Below are 16,590 nucleotides of genomic sequence, written 5' to 3'. Positions count from 1 at the left end.
GGGTTAGAAGGTTTGAGCTGTAGGGAGAGGCTGGATGGGCTAGGGCTATTTTCCCAGGAGTGTTGGAGACTGAGGGGTGACCTTATAGATGGAAAGGGTAAATAGGCAAGGTATTTTCTCTGGACTGGGGGAGACCGAAACTAGAGGGCATAAGGTTAAGTCGAGAGGGGAAAGATATAAAAAGGGACCTAAGGGGCAACGTTTTCATGCAGAGATTGGTGCGTGTATTTAATGAACAGCCAGAAGAAATGGTGGAGGTTGGTATGATTCAACATTCAAAATGGGCACATGTATAGGCCAGGCTTAGAATGATATGGGCCAAATAGGACTGGATTTATACAGGATATCTGGTCGACGTGGATGAGTTGGACTGAAAGGTCTGTTTCTTCATGCTGTATATCTCGATAACTCTATGCAATCTTAAAAAGATAAGCCTTAAGGCTTTGTGCCCTAATGTATATAGCACTCGTAATAAAATAGATAAATTAATTGTGCATATCGATTAAAACAGTACAATATAGTCAGGAATATAGAGACATGGCTGCAGGGTGACCAGGGATGGGAACTGAATTAGCCAGGGTATCCATTATTTAGGAAGGATAGACAAAAAGAATAAAAGGTGGTGAAATTACATTGCTGGTTTAACAGGAAATTAACAAAATAGTGATAAAATGATAGTAGCTTCAACAATATGGGATCTGTATCAGCAGATCAGAGAACCACAAAAGGGCAAAAAAACATTAGTGGGGGTTGCACATTGACTTCCAAACTGTGCAGTGATATTAGGAATGGGATTAAGCAGGAAACTAGAGACCCATGCAATAAAGGAACATCTGCAATTATTGGTGACTTTATTCTACAGATTGAGCAATTCAAAATTCTTAACATTACTGTAGAGGAGAAATTCCTGGTGTGCATGTATGGTAGCTTGCTGGTCCAATACATTGAGGAATCATAACAGGCCATTTTAGACTGGCTACTTTGTGTAATGAAAAGGAATAATCAGCAATCTAATTATGAAGCCCCTTGGGGATAAACAACCACAATATGACAGAATTCTTTATCAAGATGTAGCTGATTGTGAGACTAGAGGCCTGAATCTAATTAGACGAAACTATGATCATACGAAGCACAGTGGAAAGGCAATGGCAAACATTCAAGGAGCACATGGATGAATGGCAAAAATTGCTCATTCCTGTCTGGTGCAAAAGTAAAATGGCATAGAGAAATCTGAGATAGTATTAGGTCTAGGGAAGATGCATACAAATTGGCCTAAGGAGTGAGAGCAGTTTAGAACTCAGCAAAGTAGGACAGAAGAGAGAGATTTATTTTTTAAAAAAAGGACTAAACAGATGAAACTAAGCCAGTTGGGATAACACTTGGTGAAAAATGCATGCTGTTTTAGTCTCCCTATCTGAGAGATGATGTTCTCACTAACGGGAAGTGCAGCAAAGTTTTACTAGACAGATTCCTAGAATGACAGCACTAAATTAATAGAAAAGATTGAATCAGTTAGGACTAAACACATTGGGCTCAGAAAAATGAGGGGGAAATGTCATGGAAACCTATTAAAAAATTCTAACACAATTAGATAGATAGTTGCAGGAAAGATGACTGGGGAGTTCAGAACCACGGGTAATGGTCTACGGAAACACGGTAAACCATTTAGGGTGGAGATGGAGCAGAAACCTCTTCACCTGGAATGGTAAGTCTGTGGAATTCATTACCACAGAGCAGTCTAGGTCAAAACACTGCACAATTTCAAGAAGCTGTTGGATATAGCATTTGGGCCACAAGGTTCAAAGGATATGGTGGAAAGGCAGGGACAGACTACTGAGTTGGATGATCAGCCATGATCGTAATGAATGCCTCAGCAGGCTCAAACGGCTGAAATTCCTACTCCTTCTACTTTCTATGTACGTATCACCTTCAAACCTCTCGAGAAAACAGGCCCAGTTTGCCATCTCTTTCCTCATAGGACAGTCTTGCCATCTCAAAATCTGGTGAATGTAACCCCTATGGCAGTAACATCTTACTTGAGATAAATAGACCAAAACTGCACACAGCACTACATATGCATTCTAAATAAGCTCCTATACAATTGTCACAAGACTTCACTATCCCTGTACTTAAAACCTCTTGTAATAAAGGTTAACATTCTATTAGCCTTTGAAATAGCTTGCTGCATGTTAACCTTCAGTGACTTAGCAACAAAGACACCTCTCACCACTTCAGAAATACTTTGCTCATTTTTTCTCCAACCAAAGGCTAATGTTACTTAATATTTCCAAGAAACATTCATACATATAAAATGATGTAAATACATTATGCTGAAACAGTGATGTGTATTCTTTTCAAGATTCATCCACAAAAACAACTCAGCCGCGTAAAAGACGTGCTCTTCTCCTGCTTTGCTGGCTTTGGTTTTGGTTTTGTTTTCTCAAGGGGTTTGAAGGTGATACGTACATAGAAAGTAGAAGGAGTAGGAATTTCAGCCGTTTGAGCCTGCTCAGACATTCATTACGATCATGGCTGATCATCCAATTCAGTAATTTGTCCCTGCCTTTCCACTATATCCTTTGAAAGGCTTAGGTGCAGGACTGCTCAATGTCACCTGATATTAGTGTATTTGAAACTTCTGGATCTTTCTTTGGAGATTTTTCTTACTGGGACCTGCACTACATATAAGGTCAAGTAGTTTTGGTGCACCCAGTATTATTTTGGAATCTTGACACTTCTTTTTATTTATTCATTTGTGGGATGTGGGCATCACTAGATTGCCAGCAATTATTGTCTGACACTAGTTGCCCTTAAGAAGGTGGTGTGAGCTGCCTCTTGAACCACTGCAATCCACCTGCTGTGGGTTGACCTACAATGCCATTAAGGAGGGAATTCCAGGATTTTGACTCTGCAGCAGTGAAGGAACAAAAATATATTTCCAAGTCAGGATGGTGAGTGGCTTGGAGAGCTTGAAGGTGGTGGTGTTCCCATATATCTGTTGCCTTGTCCTTCCAGGCTGAAGTGGTCATGGATTTGAAAGGTGCTATCTGAGGATATTTGGTGAATTGCAGCAGTACATCTGCTGCTCCTGAGTGTTGGAGATGGAGGGAGTGGATGCTTGTGGATACAGTGCCAATTAAGCAGGCTGCTTTGTCCTGGATAGTGTCAAGTGTCTTGAGTGTTGTTGGGACATCACATTCCTGATTGTACCTTGTAGATGGTGGACAGGCTTTGGGGAATCATGAGGCGAGTTATTTATTGCAGTATTCCTAATCTCTGATCTGCTCTTCTAGCCACTGTGTTTATGTAGTGAGTACAGTTGAATTTCTAGTCAATGCTAACCCCCAGGATGTTGATAGTAGGGGATTCAGTGAATACCATTGGCTGCCAAGGGGAGTGGTTAGATTGTCTCTTATTGGTGATAGTTATAGCCTGGAATTTGTATTGCACAAATGTTACTTGCCACTTTCAGCTCAAGCCTGGATACTGTCCAGATCTCGCTGCATTTGAACATAGACTGCTTCAGTATCTGAGGAGTCACAAACGGTGCTGAACATAGTTGCTGATGATTGCACAATCCTCACTTTTAAACTTATGATGGCGTGAAGGTCATCGGCAAAGCAGCTGAATGCATTTGGGCCTAGGACACTACCCTGAGGAACTCCTGCAGAGATGTCCTAGAGATGAGATGACTGACCTCGAACAACCACTTATGTGTTGGGTATAACTCTAAACACCAGACAGTTTGCCCCCTCATATCCATTGACTCCAGTTTTGTGAGTGCTCATTGATGCTACACTTGGTGGAATGCGGTGCACTTAGAAGAACTAAGGATCTGGAGAAAGATTTACCAACGAACATACACTTCCTCTAAAGGAGAAGTGGAGACACAGTGAAGCAGCATGGTAATAGTAGTGGCCCATTTACTGTTATCATCAGCTCGATCAGCAAAGAAACCAGGAGAACGTTTCATCTCAACTGCATTCATAGAAATTTGGAGGAATTTATTTCTTTTTCCCCTCCACAGATGATGTCTAGCCTACTGAATATTAGTTCAGAATGTTCTTTTGTTTTAGATATCCAGGTTTTTGTTCTGTGAACTTAGTAATTACAATGGTAGGGTACAGCTTTGCAATATGGAATACCAAAATTCAAGGATAAACTATTCAGAATGCACTGCAGAATGAAGCTGAATGGTTTCAAAGCTTCAAAAATCAAGGCAGCAAAATAACACTGCCCTACAATAGAACAAATCCCAGTCTTCAAAATACTCGGTAGAATTTTGGCAAGGCATAAAGAATTACTTAGGTTTTCTTTTTAAAGTAAAAGAAGAGATACTCAATTCTAATGGCTTACCAGTTAAATATAGAGAGTAAACTTTAATCTTCAAAGGTTTATAGAAAGTCAACATTATTAATAGGAGGAAGTGGTCATTGTGCGTCAATATTTTCTGCTTCGCAACGTACATTGCTGCGCATGTCAATAAATGTAAAAAAAAACTGATCGCATATGACAAAAATATGCCCTAATGTGAGAAATTGTACATTTTTAGTACCTTCTTTCAGGCTTTGCTGGCACAGAAATACTGCTGGGAAGACTTCCTGTCCTTGTGCCGTAATCATCATCTTCCTCCTCACCATCACTAGTTTTACTTACTCTAACCACAGAACTGATGATTGCTGCCTTTCTCTTCCTCGAATTCTCATTCTGTACACATAAACATGGCAAGTACACAATGTTAATATTCAACTTACGACCAAACTAAGTAGTTTTTATCATTTTGGTTAGCACTTTTGAAAACGTTTCCACTCAAAGGGCAATAGGATGCTTGTAGAATGGAAACTACATTTGACAACTCTTTAAACATCAGTCTTCTAGTTAGAAATGGAATTTCATATAAAGGTGCATCGTACAAACATAGACTGATTGGGGCCAATGGTCTGCGTATATGTTGTATATCCTATATTGTATTACTAAGTCAACTAGAAACAGGAAATACATCATTTTAAAAATCAGTAGAAGCTGTTCATGCTAAGTTGAAGGATATGACATTTAATAAGGAGATAGATCTTTTACGATATTACTTATGCTAATACAGACTATATGGTTTAGTAAATGCTGGGTGTTTAAAGATTTGGGAGGAAGGTGCAAAAAGATTAAAGGATGAGAAAATTAACATTCTGTGGAACTGAAAGATCAAATAGTTTTGAAAGAAAAGAATGGAAGGTCATAGAGAATTGATCTGGAGGAAGTGTTCAGGAGATTGGGATTGAAAATACTTGGCACTGAACATTGGGGCTACACAGTAACATTAAGGAAAGCATCAAGTAGAATACAATAAAAATTAAAGGGATAAACAAGTAGTAACAAGTAGCATGGAGGTTCAAAAATGCAAACTTCTATATTTGGGATCTAAGGAATGAGATACCAGTATGCTCTCCAGCCCCACAGCAATGCCACCAGTAGTTCATTGGTACATTGGGTCTCACATTCTCTGTCTATTCCACGTGATACTTTTGCTAACTCCCAGTAAAATCCTCCTTTGCTAGACTTTCTTTAAGCATTAATGTTGCAATTTATTCTACTTGAAGTATTCTAAAGCACATCTTAAAAAGGTGCAATTTTCCCAGTATTAAGCTGGAGAACTGCAGTGCTTCAGTATTAATTTTGTTCGTGGGTTGAGGGTTGATAAATGAGGGGGGAGATGGGGAAACTCATTTGTAATTTGGCTAGAGTAGGGGAAGATAATGGATCTGGAAAGAATCAATATCATGGGGAAATTGAGGAGAAAATGGAATTGTGAGTGGGAAGTGAGTTGTAAGGTTTTAGGGAGGAAACAACTTTTGAGGCAATGAAACCTGAATGGGCCAGTGAAGAGTTATCTGGGTCTGGAAGCACTTGTGAAGTCACAGAGTTCTGGAGATAAACAGAAGGCATCCACAATCCAGACAATAGTACCTTGGAAACCAAGGCTACAAGAATAAACAGTTTAAATCTAACAAAATATTTGTCATTATTAACTTGTACTCACATCTCTACTTGGTCGATCAGAATGAGACTTTGATGCCCTGCAAACCTGTGCATCACTTTCTGATAATCTGTTGAAAGCTTCCAAGCTGCTTTCATATGATCTGTAAGCATGGCCAGGATTTTCTAATGGCCTATAGTCATGGAAGTTCCCTTCTCCTAATTTACACGGTTGCACATTGTTCTGAGGAACCCTGAAAGATTGAATGCTATTCTCAGTTGGCCTGCAGGGATGTGAAACATTTTCTTCTGGCCTAAAGACCTCAAGTGAAGGACGAGATACGTTATAACTAACTGTCACCACAGGTTTCTTCTTAGATGATGATGGAAATTCTTGCAAAATGTTAAGATCCTCATCTATAAGATCATCTGGTTCAGGTTTGATATCAATAACTGCTTCAGAGGAGACCAGCTCCATCAAAGGCTTCACTGCAGATGTTAACTGAGGTGTGCTCCTCTCCACAGGTGTTCTGTATGCAAAATGAAATAGTTAAAGCATCAGAGACAGCCTTACATAATCCAATTCACAAACTTCTTAAAAACAACTGCCTTTCAGGCCAGAATAAACAAAGAATGTTAATTCACTGCGAATAAGGTCAATTCAACAATTCTTTTTTAAAAGAATCACCTGACATCACTTTTGAAGTAAAACCCCAAACTGTGGATGATGGGGATCAGAAACAAAAACAGAAATTGCTACAGAAACTCTGCAGGTCTGGCAGCATCTGCAAAGAGAAAACAGAGGGGTCACTGGATTCATAGTGATAATGTTCTTTTCTCTTTACAGATGTTGCCAGGACCACTGAGTTTCTCCAGCAAATTCAGTATTATTTTAAATTATCTCAGTTGTATAAGTACATAGTTTTTGTTTTCAAGGTACATTAGGTCTTCAGTGTGGGTGGAGGAGTAAGGGGTAACTAAAAAGCGGTTAACTGTAAAATTCAACTAAACAGATAAGGATAACAACAGTACTACTCCAAGCTATCCATACCTTTTTTTAAATTAAAAACAATGGAATCTTGTTTACTGTTTGGGTGGACTGAAGGGAATATTCCAGCTGCTGCAAATACACTGATAACCAAATTAAATTAGACTTTCTGAGAAGAACTTTGAAATATAGTTTGAGGCCAATACTTTAGATCATTCATTTCAAAATTGCAAGTTGTATCAAGACTTCCAACAATCTATCAAACACCGTCAAACACTCATTATGCCAACAAAAACAAATACACAGAGGTTTTCAGGAACTATCAGTTCAGTTGCAATTAATACAGGGCTTTAATTCTTGACAATCTTTTTAATTCCCCTATAATGTCCATCAACAGATGTGGATCAGCCAACATACAGGAACTGGGGAAACAAATCACAATGTGATTATAGAGCTGCTGCACTTCACAGTTGGGAATGCATCTCCCATGCTCTATTTTGAATGTGCTGTTTCTGAACGTTTCAAAGGACTTATAAACACATTTACAACTGAAATACACACATCCAATTTTTGCTAATACTTGGTCACTTGTTTGACAATCAGTGCATTTGCCCATGCAATCTACAATAGCTACTCAAAAAACAACTTATACTTTCACTGACCTGGTAGTGGGCATTGCTTGCTCTTGTAATGAGCTGGTAGAAACACGAGAATCATTTCTCTCAGAAAGCGTGCTAGAAGCAGCAAGAATACGAATATCATTGTTTTGATCGATGCTTCCACTAATTGCTGCTTGATTCTTTTCCGTAGATAACAACAGATTACAATCTGAGTAATTTGATTGCTGTTTTAAAGTGGTGGGTTCTGGAATACAAAGATATAAAGTTGATTTTCAATCTTTTAAAATGTAATACAATTTTTTAGTATTTGCATTTTCTTATCAATTCAAAATTTACATCTGTGTTTGCTCAAGTTCAGAAATGAACATGAACACTATTATTCAAGTTAAAATTAAAAGTGACATGAATGTACTTACCAACTGTTACAGAACGTAGTTTATCAAGGACACCATGCAGCCTAAATAAAAACAGTATGTTAAACTCCTACATACATTAATTTAAACTTGCAATATGTATTTTACTACTACACACTTCTCTTTAAAAAACTTCCACCTATTAATAAGAATTAAAAGAGAGAAGTGCATTACATAGAAGAGAAGAAATACCTAAATCTTAACTGCTACATGTAAAATAAACTTACCATGCAGTAAATTTGACAGTGTTATTTCCCAGAAAGAGAGCAAGATCTTCTGCCATCTGATCTTGGGTCTTTTTGTTGGCTACCATAACCATGATATAATCGGGTAACTCTTCATCTGTAAAGAGTAATGATAAAAATTAATTATTCTTGCTCCTAATGTAAACAGAAAGAATTCAGCAAGCCGCACAAGAGGGAAATGTTTGTATCCACTGGAAGAAACGTCACTTCATACGCTTCTGAATCCTATTGACAATTGCAATTAATTCTGTGGTGTTTGTAATATCTATTGGGATCAAGTTCAGTTCTACTTGTCACAGTAATACTAGAAGAGGTTTATTTGAAAGATCATCAAAAAGCCATAAACTCCACCTTCAGAATAAACAATTTCAGAAAGCATAGGGAAAGATACCAGCTTTGAAAATCAATTTTAAAAAGCTCTACATTAAAGATCTGCACTCCTGCCACATCCAGTTATGAGAATTATGATGAGCAATCTAACTGGAGGTGGCATCTCCACAAATATCCTTAATCTCAATGATAGAGGAACCTGGCACATCAGTGCAAAACAAAAAAGACTGAAGCATTCGCAGCAATCTTCAGCCAGAACTGTCATGTTTACGATGCATCTTAGCCTCCTCCAGTGGTCCCCAGCATCGCAAATACCAATCTTAGCTAATTCAATTCACTCAATGTTATATTAAGAAATGGATGGAGGCACTGGATACTGCAAAGGTCAAAGGCCCTGACAACATTCCAGAAATAGTACTGAAGATTCTGCTCAAGAACTTGTCACTCCCCTAGCCAAACTGCTCCATTACAATTAAAACATTCAAATCTACCAAGCAATTTGGAAAATTGGCCAGTTATGTCCTATACACAAAAAGCAAGATAAATTTAACCCAGCTTACTGTCCCATCAGCCTACTCTCGATCATGAGTAAAGTGATGGGAGTTGTCATCAACAGAATTATAGAGCAGAACCAGCTCAGTGATGCCCAGTTTGGGTTCTGTCCGGGCAATATAGCTCCTGATCTCGTTAAAACATGGACAAAGGCACTGATTTCGACAAGTGAGGTGAGAGTGACAGCTCTTGACATCGAGAATACATTTGAGTGTGGCATCATGAAGCCCTAGCAATACTGGAATCAATGGGATTTAGGGAGCAAGCCTTCCAATGGCACATGGGAAAATGGTTGTGGATGTTGCAGGTCGGTCATCTCAGCTCCAGGACATCTCTGCAGGAGTTCCTCAGGTTTGTGTCCAACTATCTTCAGTTGCTCCTAAAAATGACCTTCCTTCCACCATAAGTTCAAAATTGCTGATAACTGTACAATGTTCAGCATTATTTGCGATTCCTCAGATACTGAAGCAGTCTATGGTCTAATACAAGATCTGGACAATATCCAGACCTGGGCTGACAAGTGCTATGTAACATTTGCACCACAAAAATGCCTCGCACTGACCATTGCCAATAAGAGACAATCGAACCACTGCTCCTTGAGATTCAATGGTGCTACTATCATTGAATTCCCCACTGTCAACATCCTGGGGATTACCATTGACCAGGAACTCAACTGGACATGTCATATAAATACAGTGGTTACACAGCAGGTCAGCAAGTAATTCACCTCCTCTCTTTGTAAAGCCTGCCTATCATCTACAAGATATAGGTCAGGAGTGTGATTCAAAATTCCCCACCTGCCTGGATGAGCACAGCTCAACAATACTGAAGAGGAACACCATCCAGGGACAAAGTAATCTGCTTGATTGACAACACATCCACAAGCACCCACTGCTCCACCACTGACTCTCAGCAGTGTGTACAGTCTACAAAATGCATTGCAGAAATCCACCAAAGATCCTCAGAGAGCACCTTCCAACTAGAAAAACTAGGGGGAGCAGATACATGGGAACAGTAACACCTTCAAACTCCCTTTCAAACCACTCATCATCCTAACTTGGAAATATACCATAGTTCCTTCACTGTCACTGGGTCAAAATCCTGGAATTCCCTCCCTTAAAGGGTATTATGGGTCTACGAAAATGTCAGTTCACAATGCATTCACAAAGATAGTATAGAGGGATTGCCTTCTGAGCAAAAGCTAAACTGTTTAGGCTCTACTTACTGGCGTTTAGAAGAGTGAGAGGTGATCACATAGGATTCTTAACGGACTTGATAGCATAAGACATTTCCCTTTATGGGGGACTCTGGAACCACAGGGACATTACTAGAGTAAAAGGGACCAATTTAAGATTAAGAGGAGGACAAATTTCTTGTCTCAGAGGATGGAGTGTCTTTGGAACATTTTGCTACAGAGTGTTGTGGGGCAGAGCCCTAGTGTATATTTAAGGAAGGGATAGATTTTTGATCAGGAAAGGAAATCAAGGGTTTCAGGGAAAACCCAGGAGTGGACATGAGAAATACTGGCTTAGCCGTAATCCTATTGAATGGCAGTGCAAGTTGAAGCGCTGAAAGGCCTACTTCTGTTCCTGTATGTTATGCATAACTGCAAAGTATTGCACAAACAATAAGAAAATATACCAAACTTTCTATGGTACAAATTTGCAGGGAGAAGTGTATATAGTATTTATGACCAGTGATCTAAATTTTAACACAGGAAAACAAAACATATTCTGCTGGGATTTTCCTCCAAAATTATACAGAATTGTACTGTTTTAGAGAATATGCACTGTAATGAACAGATTTGATAGAAAGTTTCAACAACATACCTGCATAAGCCCCAAGTTCCTGCAGTTTTCCCTTAATGGCAGTCTGAAAGTTAAATGCAGATTAATTTGAGTCGATCAAATACTAAACTAGAAACTTATAAATTCTAACAAATAATATTCAGGTTAAAAGTGTTTGATTTGTATTTATAAAAAGTTTACAACAGTTAAAATATCCCTGAGCTTCACGGGAGTATTATGAAATAAAACTCAGCACGGAGCTGTCTAAGGAGAAATTAGAACAAATTGCCAAAACTTTGGTCACTATCTTCCCATGCAATGTGCATTCCCTCGCTTTGCAGCAACTCCCAAAGCTGCCCCTCAGTTCTCCGTATTGAACTTCATTTTTGCACCTTTCTGCCCAGTTGATTTGACCACCTATATCTTTTTCAGTTAATTTCTGTATCATCAGCAAGCAAAATTATCAAGACCCCTGCATTTCAGAATAAATTATTAAAATAAACAACAAAAAAGTGAATCTGACACCAGTTATTATAAAAACAAAACCGTAAATCACATTAGATTTGTAGATAATGCCAAACTTGAACCTGCAGCGGAATTGGAGGAGCCAGCTTAAAAACCAAACATATTTTAAAAATACCCTTCCACCAATATTCTTTGATTCCTGACACAAAACCAATTCTGAATCCAATTTGTCATTTCCCTTTGGACTCCAAAGGGGTTGATCAGATCCTAAGTTTTTGACCACACTGCCATGTGGGACCCTGACAATTCCATGTAAACAGCCACTACATACAGCCCTAATCACCTTCTCAAAACATTTAATTAAGTTAATCAGATTATGGCATTCCCTTAAGAGGCCCATGCTAACTTTAATCTATTCATTTCTACATCAAGATGTAGATCTTCCCTCAGAATTGATTCCAATAATTTGCCCACAACCAAAATTAAGCTAACTGGCTTAAATTTTATCTAAATTGAATTTTCCATTCCTGCCTTTTTAAGCAACAGTATTGTGTTCTAAGTCTCTGCTTCTCTCGTAACGCTCCGGTAGCCAGGGAAGAATGAAAAATAAATTTCTCCCTTGCTTCTTTTAACAAGGTAGGATATAGTTCAAACAGACTTGGTGAATTATCTACATTTAAAAATGTCAAAATTTCTTCGCTACGTTTATTTCACCTAATATTTCATGCTTCTTCCCCTTAACAATGTCTGCTTATCCTTCTCTTTTGTGAAGAGACCTGAAATATTCAGCAAGATCTTTCGCCTTCATAAGTAGGTTAGCCTTTTGACGTCTAAAAGACCACATTCTTTCCACTTTTATCTTATTGCTCCTAACATACATATAAAACATCTTTGGATTTTTCTCAGTTTTATCCACCAGTATGTTCTCAACATAAAATGTATGTTCCTATAATTTAATAATTTGAATTCAGAAAAGGTGCAAACTGATTAATTCTTTTAGGCAGTACCAAACTGAAACAAACATTAGAGCTGAAGGAGTCAGTTCAATAATTAAATGAGTTGGAAACAAAACTTAAAATGAATATAAAAGTACTGCTGAAAACGGGCATGCTGCAATTCTTGCACTCTTCTGGGCAAATGTAAGAATATAAAATTTAAATGCATCATAACAATTTATACCAAAGAATAAGAAGAGATGATTAGCTCACAAGTAGACTCTAACTGACTGAGGTATTGCCATGGAAAAAACAAGCAACTACAGATTCCACATACTTCTAAATAATTCAAATACAGTACATCTCTTGCCAAAGCACTGGAATAGGAAGTCTTTTTCGTTCTCTGCTCCCTTTATCTTTCTTCATCTATGCATTTTGACTGCAATACCTGTGAGGAAATAATTTTATATCTTGTCCCAATTATTCCAACCGTAATCAGAGCACAAAGTGTTTCTTTCAATCAACAATATTGCCTTTTCATGCAGTTATGTTGGCAGCATTTTTTTAAAAAATGTACAAGAAATATTCATTCTGTTTGCATAAAACTGGTCTGAAAATGACTATCAGATCCATAACCAATAAATAAGCTTGTGCTACAAATTACTGTGACTGTTTAAAAATTGTCATGCTACCATTTGTCTAATAAATGCAAGATGAAGCCTGGGAAACGGGTCTCTGTTCAATGATATTCAAATTCTACCATGTGACTGTAAATATGCAGGTAACATGAGTGATGGAGAGGGATAATCGTGCGCCGCAGGGCAAGAGCTATAGCTGGGGGCAGGGAAATTATGATGCAGTGAGGCATGACTTAGGTTGTGTGGATTGGAAAAACAGGCTTCAAGAGAAGAACACTAATGAGATGTGGGGATTGTTCAAGGAGCAGCTACTGCGTGTCCTCGATAGGTATGTACCAGTCAGGCATGGTGTAAAGGGCCTTGTGAGGCAGCCGTGGTTTAGTAAGGAATTGGAGTCCCTTGTGAAAGGGAAGAAGGCGGCATATGTAAAGATGAGGCGTGAAGGTTCAGTAGGGGCGATTGAGAGTTATAAGGTAGCCAGGAAGGAGCTAAAGAGGGAGCTAAGAAAAGCGAGAAGGGGACATGAAAAGTCTTTAGCTGGTAGGATTAGGGAAAACCCAAAGGCTTTCTATAGGTATGTCAAGAATAAAAGGATGACTAGGGTAGGTATCGGTCCAGTCAAGGATAGTAGTGGGAAGTTGTGTGTGGAGGCGGAGGAGATTGGAGAGACATTAAATCAGTACTTTTCATCAGTATTCACTCAGGAACAGGACACTGTTGCTGATGTGAATATGGAATCACAAATAATTAGAATGGATGCCCTGGAAATATGCAGGGAAGAGGTTTTGGGAATATTGGAAAGGATGAATATAGATAAGTCTCCTGGGCCTGATGGCATTTACCCCAGGATTCTATGGGAAGCTAGGGAGGAGATAGCAGAGCCATTGGCCTGGATTTTTATGTCGTCATTGTCAACGGGAATAGTACCAGAGGACTGGAGGATAGCGAATGTGGTCCCATTGTTCAAGAAAGGGAGTAGGGATAGCCCTAGTAACTATAGGCCAGTGAGTCTGACTTCAGTGGTGGGCAAAGTCTTAGAGAGAATGGTAAGGGATAAGATTTATGAACATCTGGGTAGGAATAACGTGATCAGGGATAGCCAGCATGGTTTTGTGAAGGGCAGGTCGTGCCTCACAAACCTTATTGAGTTCTTTGAGAAGGTGACTAAGGAAGTGGATGAGGGTAAAGCAGTAGATGTTGTGTATATGGATTTTAGTAAGGCGTTCGATAAGGTTCCCCATGGTAGGCTAATGCTAAAACTTCGGAGGTATGGCATTGAGGATACATTAGAGGTTTGGATTAGGAATTGGCTGGCTGGAAGGAGACAGAGGGTAGTAGTTGATGGATTATGTTCATCTTGGAGCGCAGTTACTAGCGGTGTACCACAAGGATCTGTTTTGGGACCATTGCTTTTTGTTATCTTTATAAATGATCTAGAGGAAGGACTTGAAAGCTGGGTAAGCAAGTTTGCGGATGACACAAAAGTCGGTGGAGTTGTGGATAGTGAGGAAGGAAGTGGTAGGTTACAGCGGGATATAGATAAGTTGCAGAGCTGGGCGGAAATGTGGCAAATGGAATTCAATGTAGCTAAGTGCGAAGTCGTTCACTTTGGTAGGAATAACAAGATGATGGATTACTGGGCTAATGGTAGGCTACTTGGTAGTGTGGATGAGCAGAGGGATCTTGGTGTCTATGTACACAGATCTCTGAAAGTTGCCACCCAGGTAAATAGTGCTGTGAGGAAGGCACATGGTGTACTGGGCTTTATTGGCAGAGGAATTGAGTTCCGGAGTCCTGAGGTCATGTTGCAGTTGTATAAGACTCTGGTGAGGCCTCATCTGGAGTATTGTGTGCAGTTTTGGTCGCCATACTATAGGAAGGATGTGGAAGCTTTAGAACGAGTGCAGAGGAGGTTTACCAGGATGTTGCCTGGAATGGTAGGAAGATCGTATGAGGAAAGGCTGAGGCACTTGGGGCTGTTCTCATTGGAGAAGAGAAGGTTTAGGGGAGATCTGATAGAAGTGTATAAGATGATTAGGGGTTTAGATAGGGTAGATACTAAGAACCTTTTACCGCTAATGGAGTCAGGTGTTACTAGGGGACATAGCTTTAAATTAAGGGGTGGTAGGTATAGGACAGATGTTAGGGGTAGATTCTTCACACAGCGGGTTGTGAGTTCATGGAATGCCCTGCCCGTATCAGTGGTGAACTCTCCTTCTTTATGGTCATTTAAGCGGGCATTGGATAGGCATTTGGAAGTTATTGGGCTAGTATAGGTTAGGTAGGACTCGGTCGGCGCAACATCGAGGGCCGAAGGGCCTGTACTGCGCTGTATCCTTCTATGTTCTATGTTCTATAATGCATCAAGTCCAATGAGTATTACTGGACAATGTGTTAACACTGTGTTTCTCTCTCCACAGATGCTGCCAGGCCTGCTGAGTTTATCAAGCATCATTTTGTTTTCATTATTACGCATTAACTAGGGAGAGGGAAAACTGGCTCAAATGCGAGAAAAGCAAACTTAGGACTGATAAGAAAATGATTGTTACGAAAATGCATTATATATGGAATGGACTTTTAGAAAAACAATAGTAAAGGCAAAAGGTCTAAAATGAATCATTTATAAACAATTGGATTAAATAGTAGGGAGAATATAAATAAAAAGGGCATTTCTCTGTGAATTAACGAGGACAAAGTGAAAGGCATCCCTCACCTGTAGATTCTCCAAACTTATTCATTCAGTGCTCATTGAATTTTCCCCCACTTAAATGTATAATATTTTGAAACATCTTCCTTAAAAAAATACACCAAAAAAGAGCAAACTGCCATGTAAGTTTCTACCTACACATTACATTTTATGTTTCTTTCGCTATCTACAAGGGCCACAGATTGATACAGCACACTGTTGTTCAAAAGTAAATTCCTGGCTGGAATTCAACATGCGCAATGTCTACAGAAAAATCATTCGTCATCCTTTCCAGTTTGCAGCAAAAACTCTCAAATAAAAACATGGTTGCAATCACTAGTTAGTCGGCAGATATGTCTCAAATAGTAGAAATGTAAAATATTCAAATCATTTCCAAAATATAAGTTGTAAAGAAGATTATCTTGTCCAGTATGTAAAACACACAAAAGAAAATCTGTCATTTTAAATACATTAATTGCACAATGGAACAGAGGGTTTTGTTGATAAGATTGAAGATGACACAAAAGTTGGTGGAGGGAGAGGTATTGTTGAAGAAGTGGGAAGACCGAGAACGTCTTATATAGGCTAGGGGAGTGAGCAGTGAAGTGACAGATGGAATACAAATGTGGCTAAGTGTGAGGTTACATAGTCTGATAGGAATAAAGGCATAGACTATTTTTTTCAATATGGAAAGGCTTCTTGTATCAAGCTCAAAGGGACTTAGAAGTCTTGCTTAAGGATTCTCTTAAGGATACCATGCAGGTTCAGTTGGCTGTTCTGAAGGCAAATGCAACGTTAGCATTCATTTCAAAGGGGCTAGAATACAAGAGCAAGGATGTATGGCTGAGGCTGTTTAATGCAGTGGTCAGATGGCATTTGGAATGTTGAAAGTGGCTTATAGCCCCGTATCTACGGAAGGATGTGCTGCCCTATGAGGGTATCAGGAGGTGGTTCACAAGATTAA

General features: G+C 39.1%; 1 protein-coding gene across 3 annotated transcripts in view; it reads right to left on the bottom strand.

The window, feature by feature from the left end:
- The window catches only part of zc3h14 (zinc finger CCCH-type containing 14), a 56,730-nt gene that overhangs the window by 24,838 nt on the left and 15,302 nt on the right, over positions 1-16,590 (bottom strand). For 2 of the 3 annotated variants that reach the window (XM_060829317.1, XM_060829316.1), the window contains exons 2-7: positions 10,945-10,987; positions 8,216-8,330; positions 7,992-8,032; positions 7,618-7,819; positions 6,032-6,497; positions 4,556-4,707 (exon numbers count right to left, since the gene is read on the bottom strand). In XM_060829317.1, coding sequence (XP_060685300.1) covers positions 4,556-4,707; positions 6,032-6,497; positions 7,618-7,819; positions 7,992-8,032; positions 8,216-8,330; positions 10,945-10,987 — 1,019 coding nt within the window. The remainder of the gene's footprint in view (positions 1-4,555; positions 4,708-6,031; positions 6,498-7,617; positions 7,820-7,991; positions 8,033-8,215; positions 8,331-10,944; positions 10,988-16,590) is intronic. The other variant, XM_060829318.1, reaches the window with a different exon arrangement.

This window comes from Hemiscyllium ocellatum, chromosome 8, assembly GCF_020745735.1.
Source record: "Hemiscyllium ocellatum isolate sHemOce1 chromosome 8, sHemOce1.pat.X.cur, whole genome shotgun sequence".
NCBI lineage: Eukaryota > Metazoa > Chordata > Chondrichthyes > Orectolobiformes > Hemiscylliidae > Hemiscyllium > Hemiscyllium ocellatum.
The sequence above is the reverse complement of the archived record's forward strand: the minus strand, read 5'-3'. Positions and strand labels throughout refer to the sequence as shown.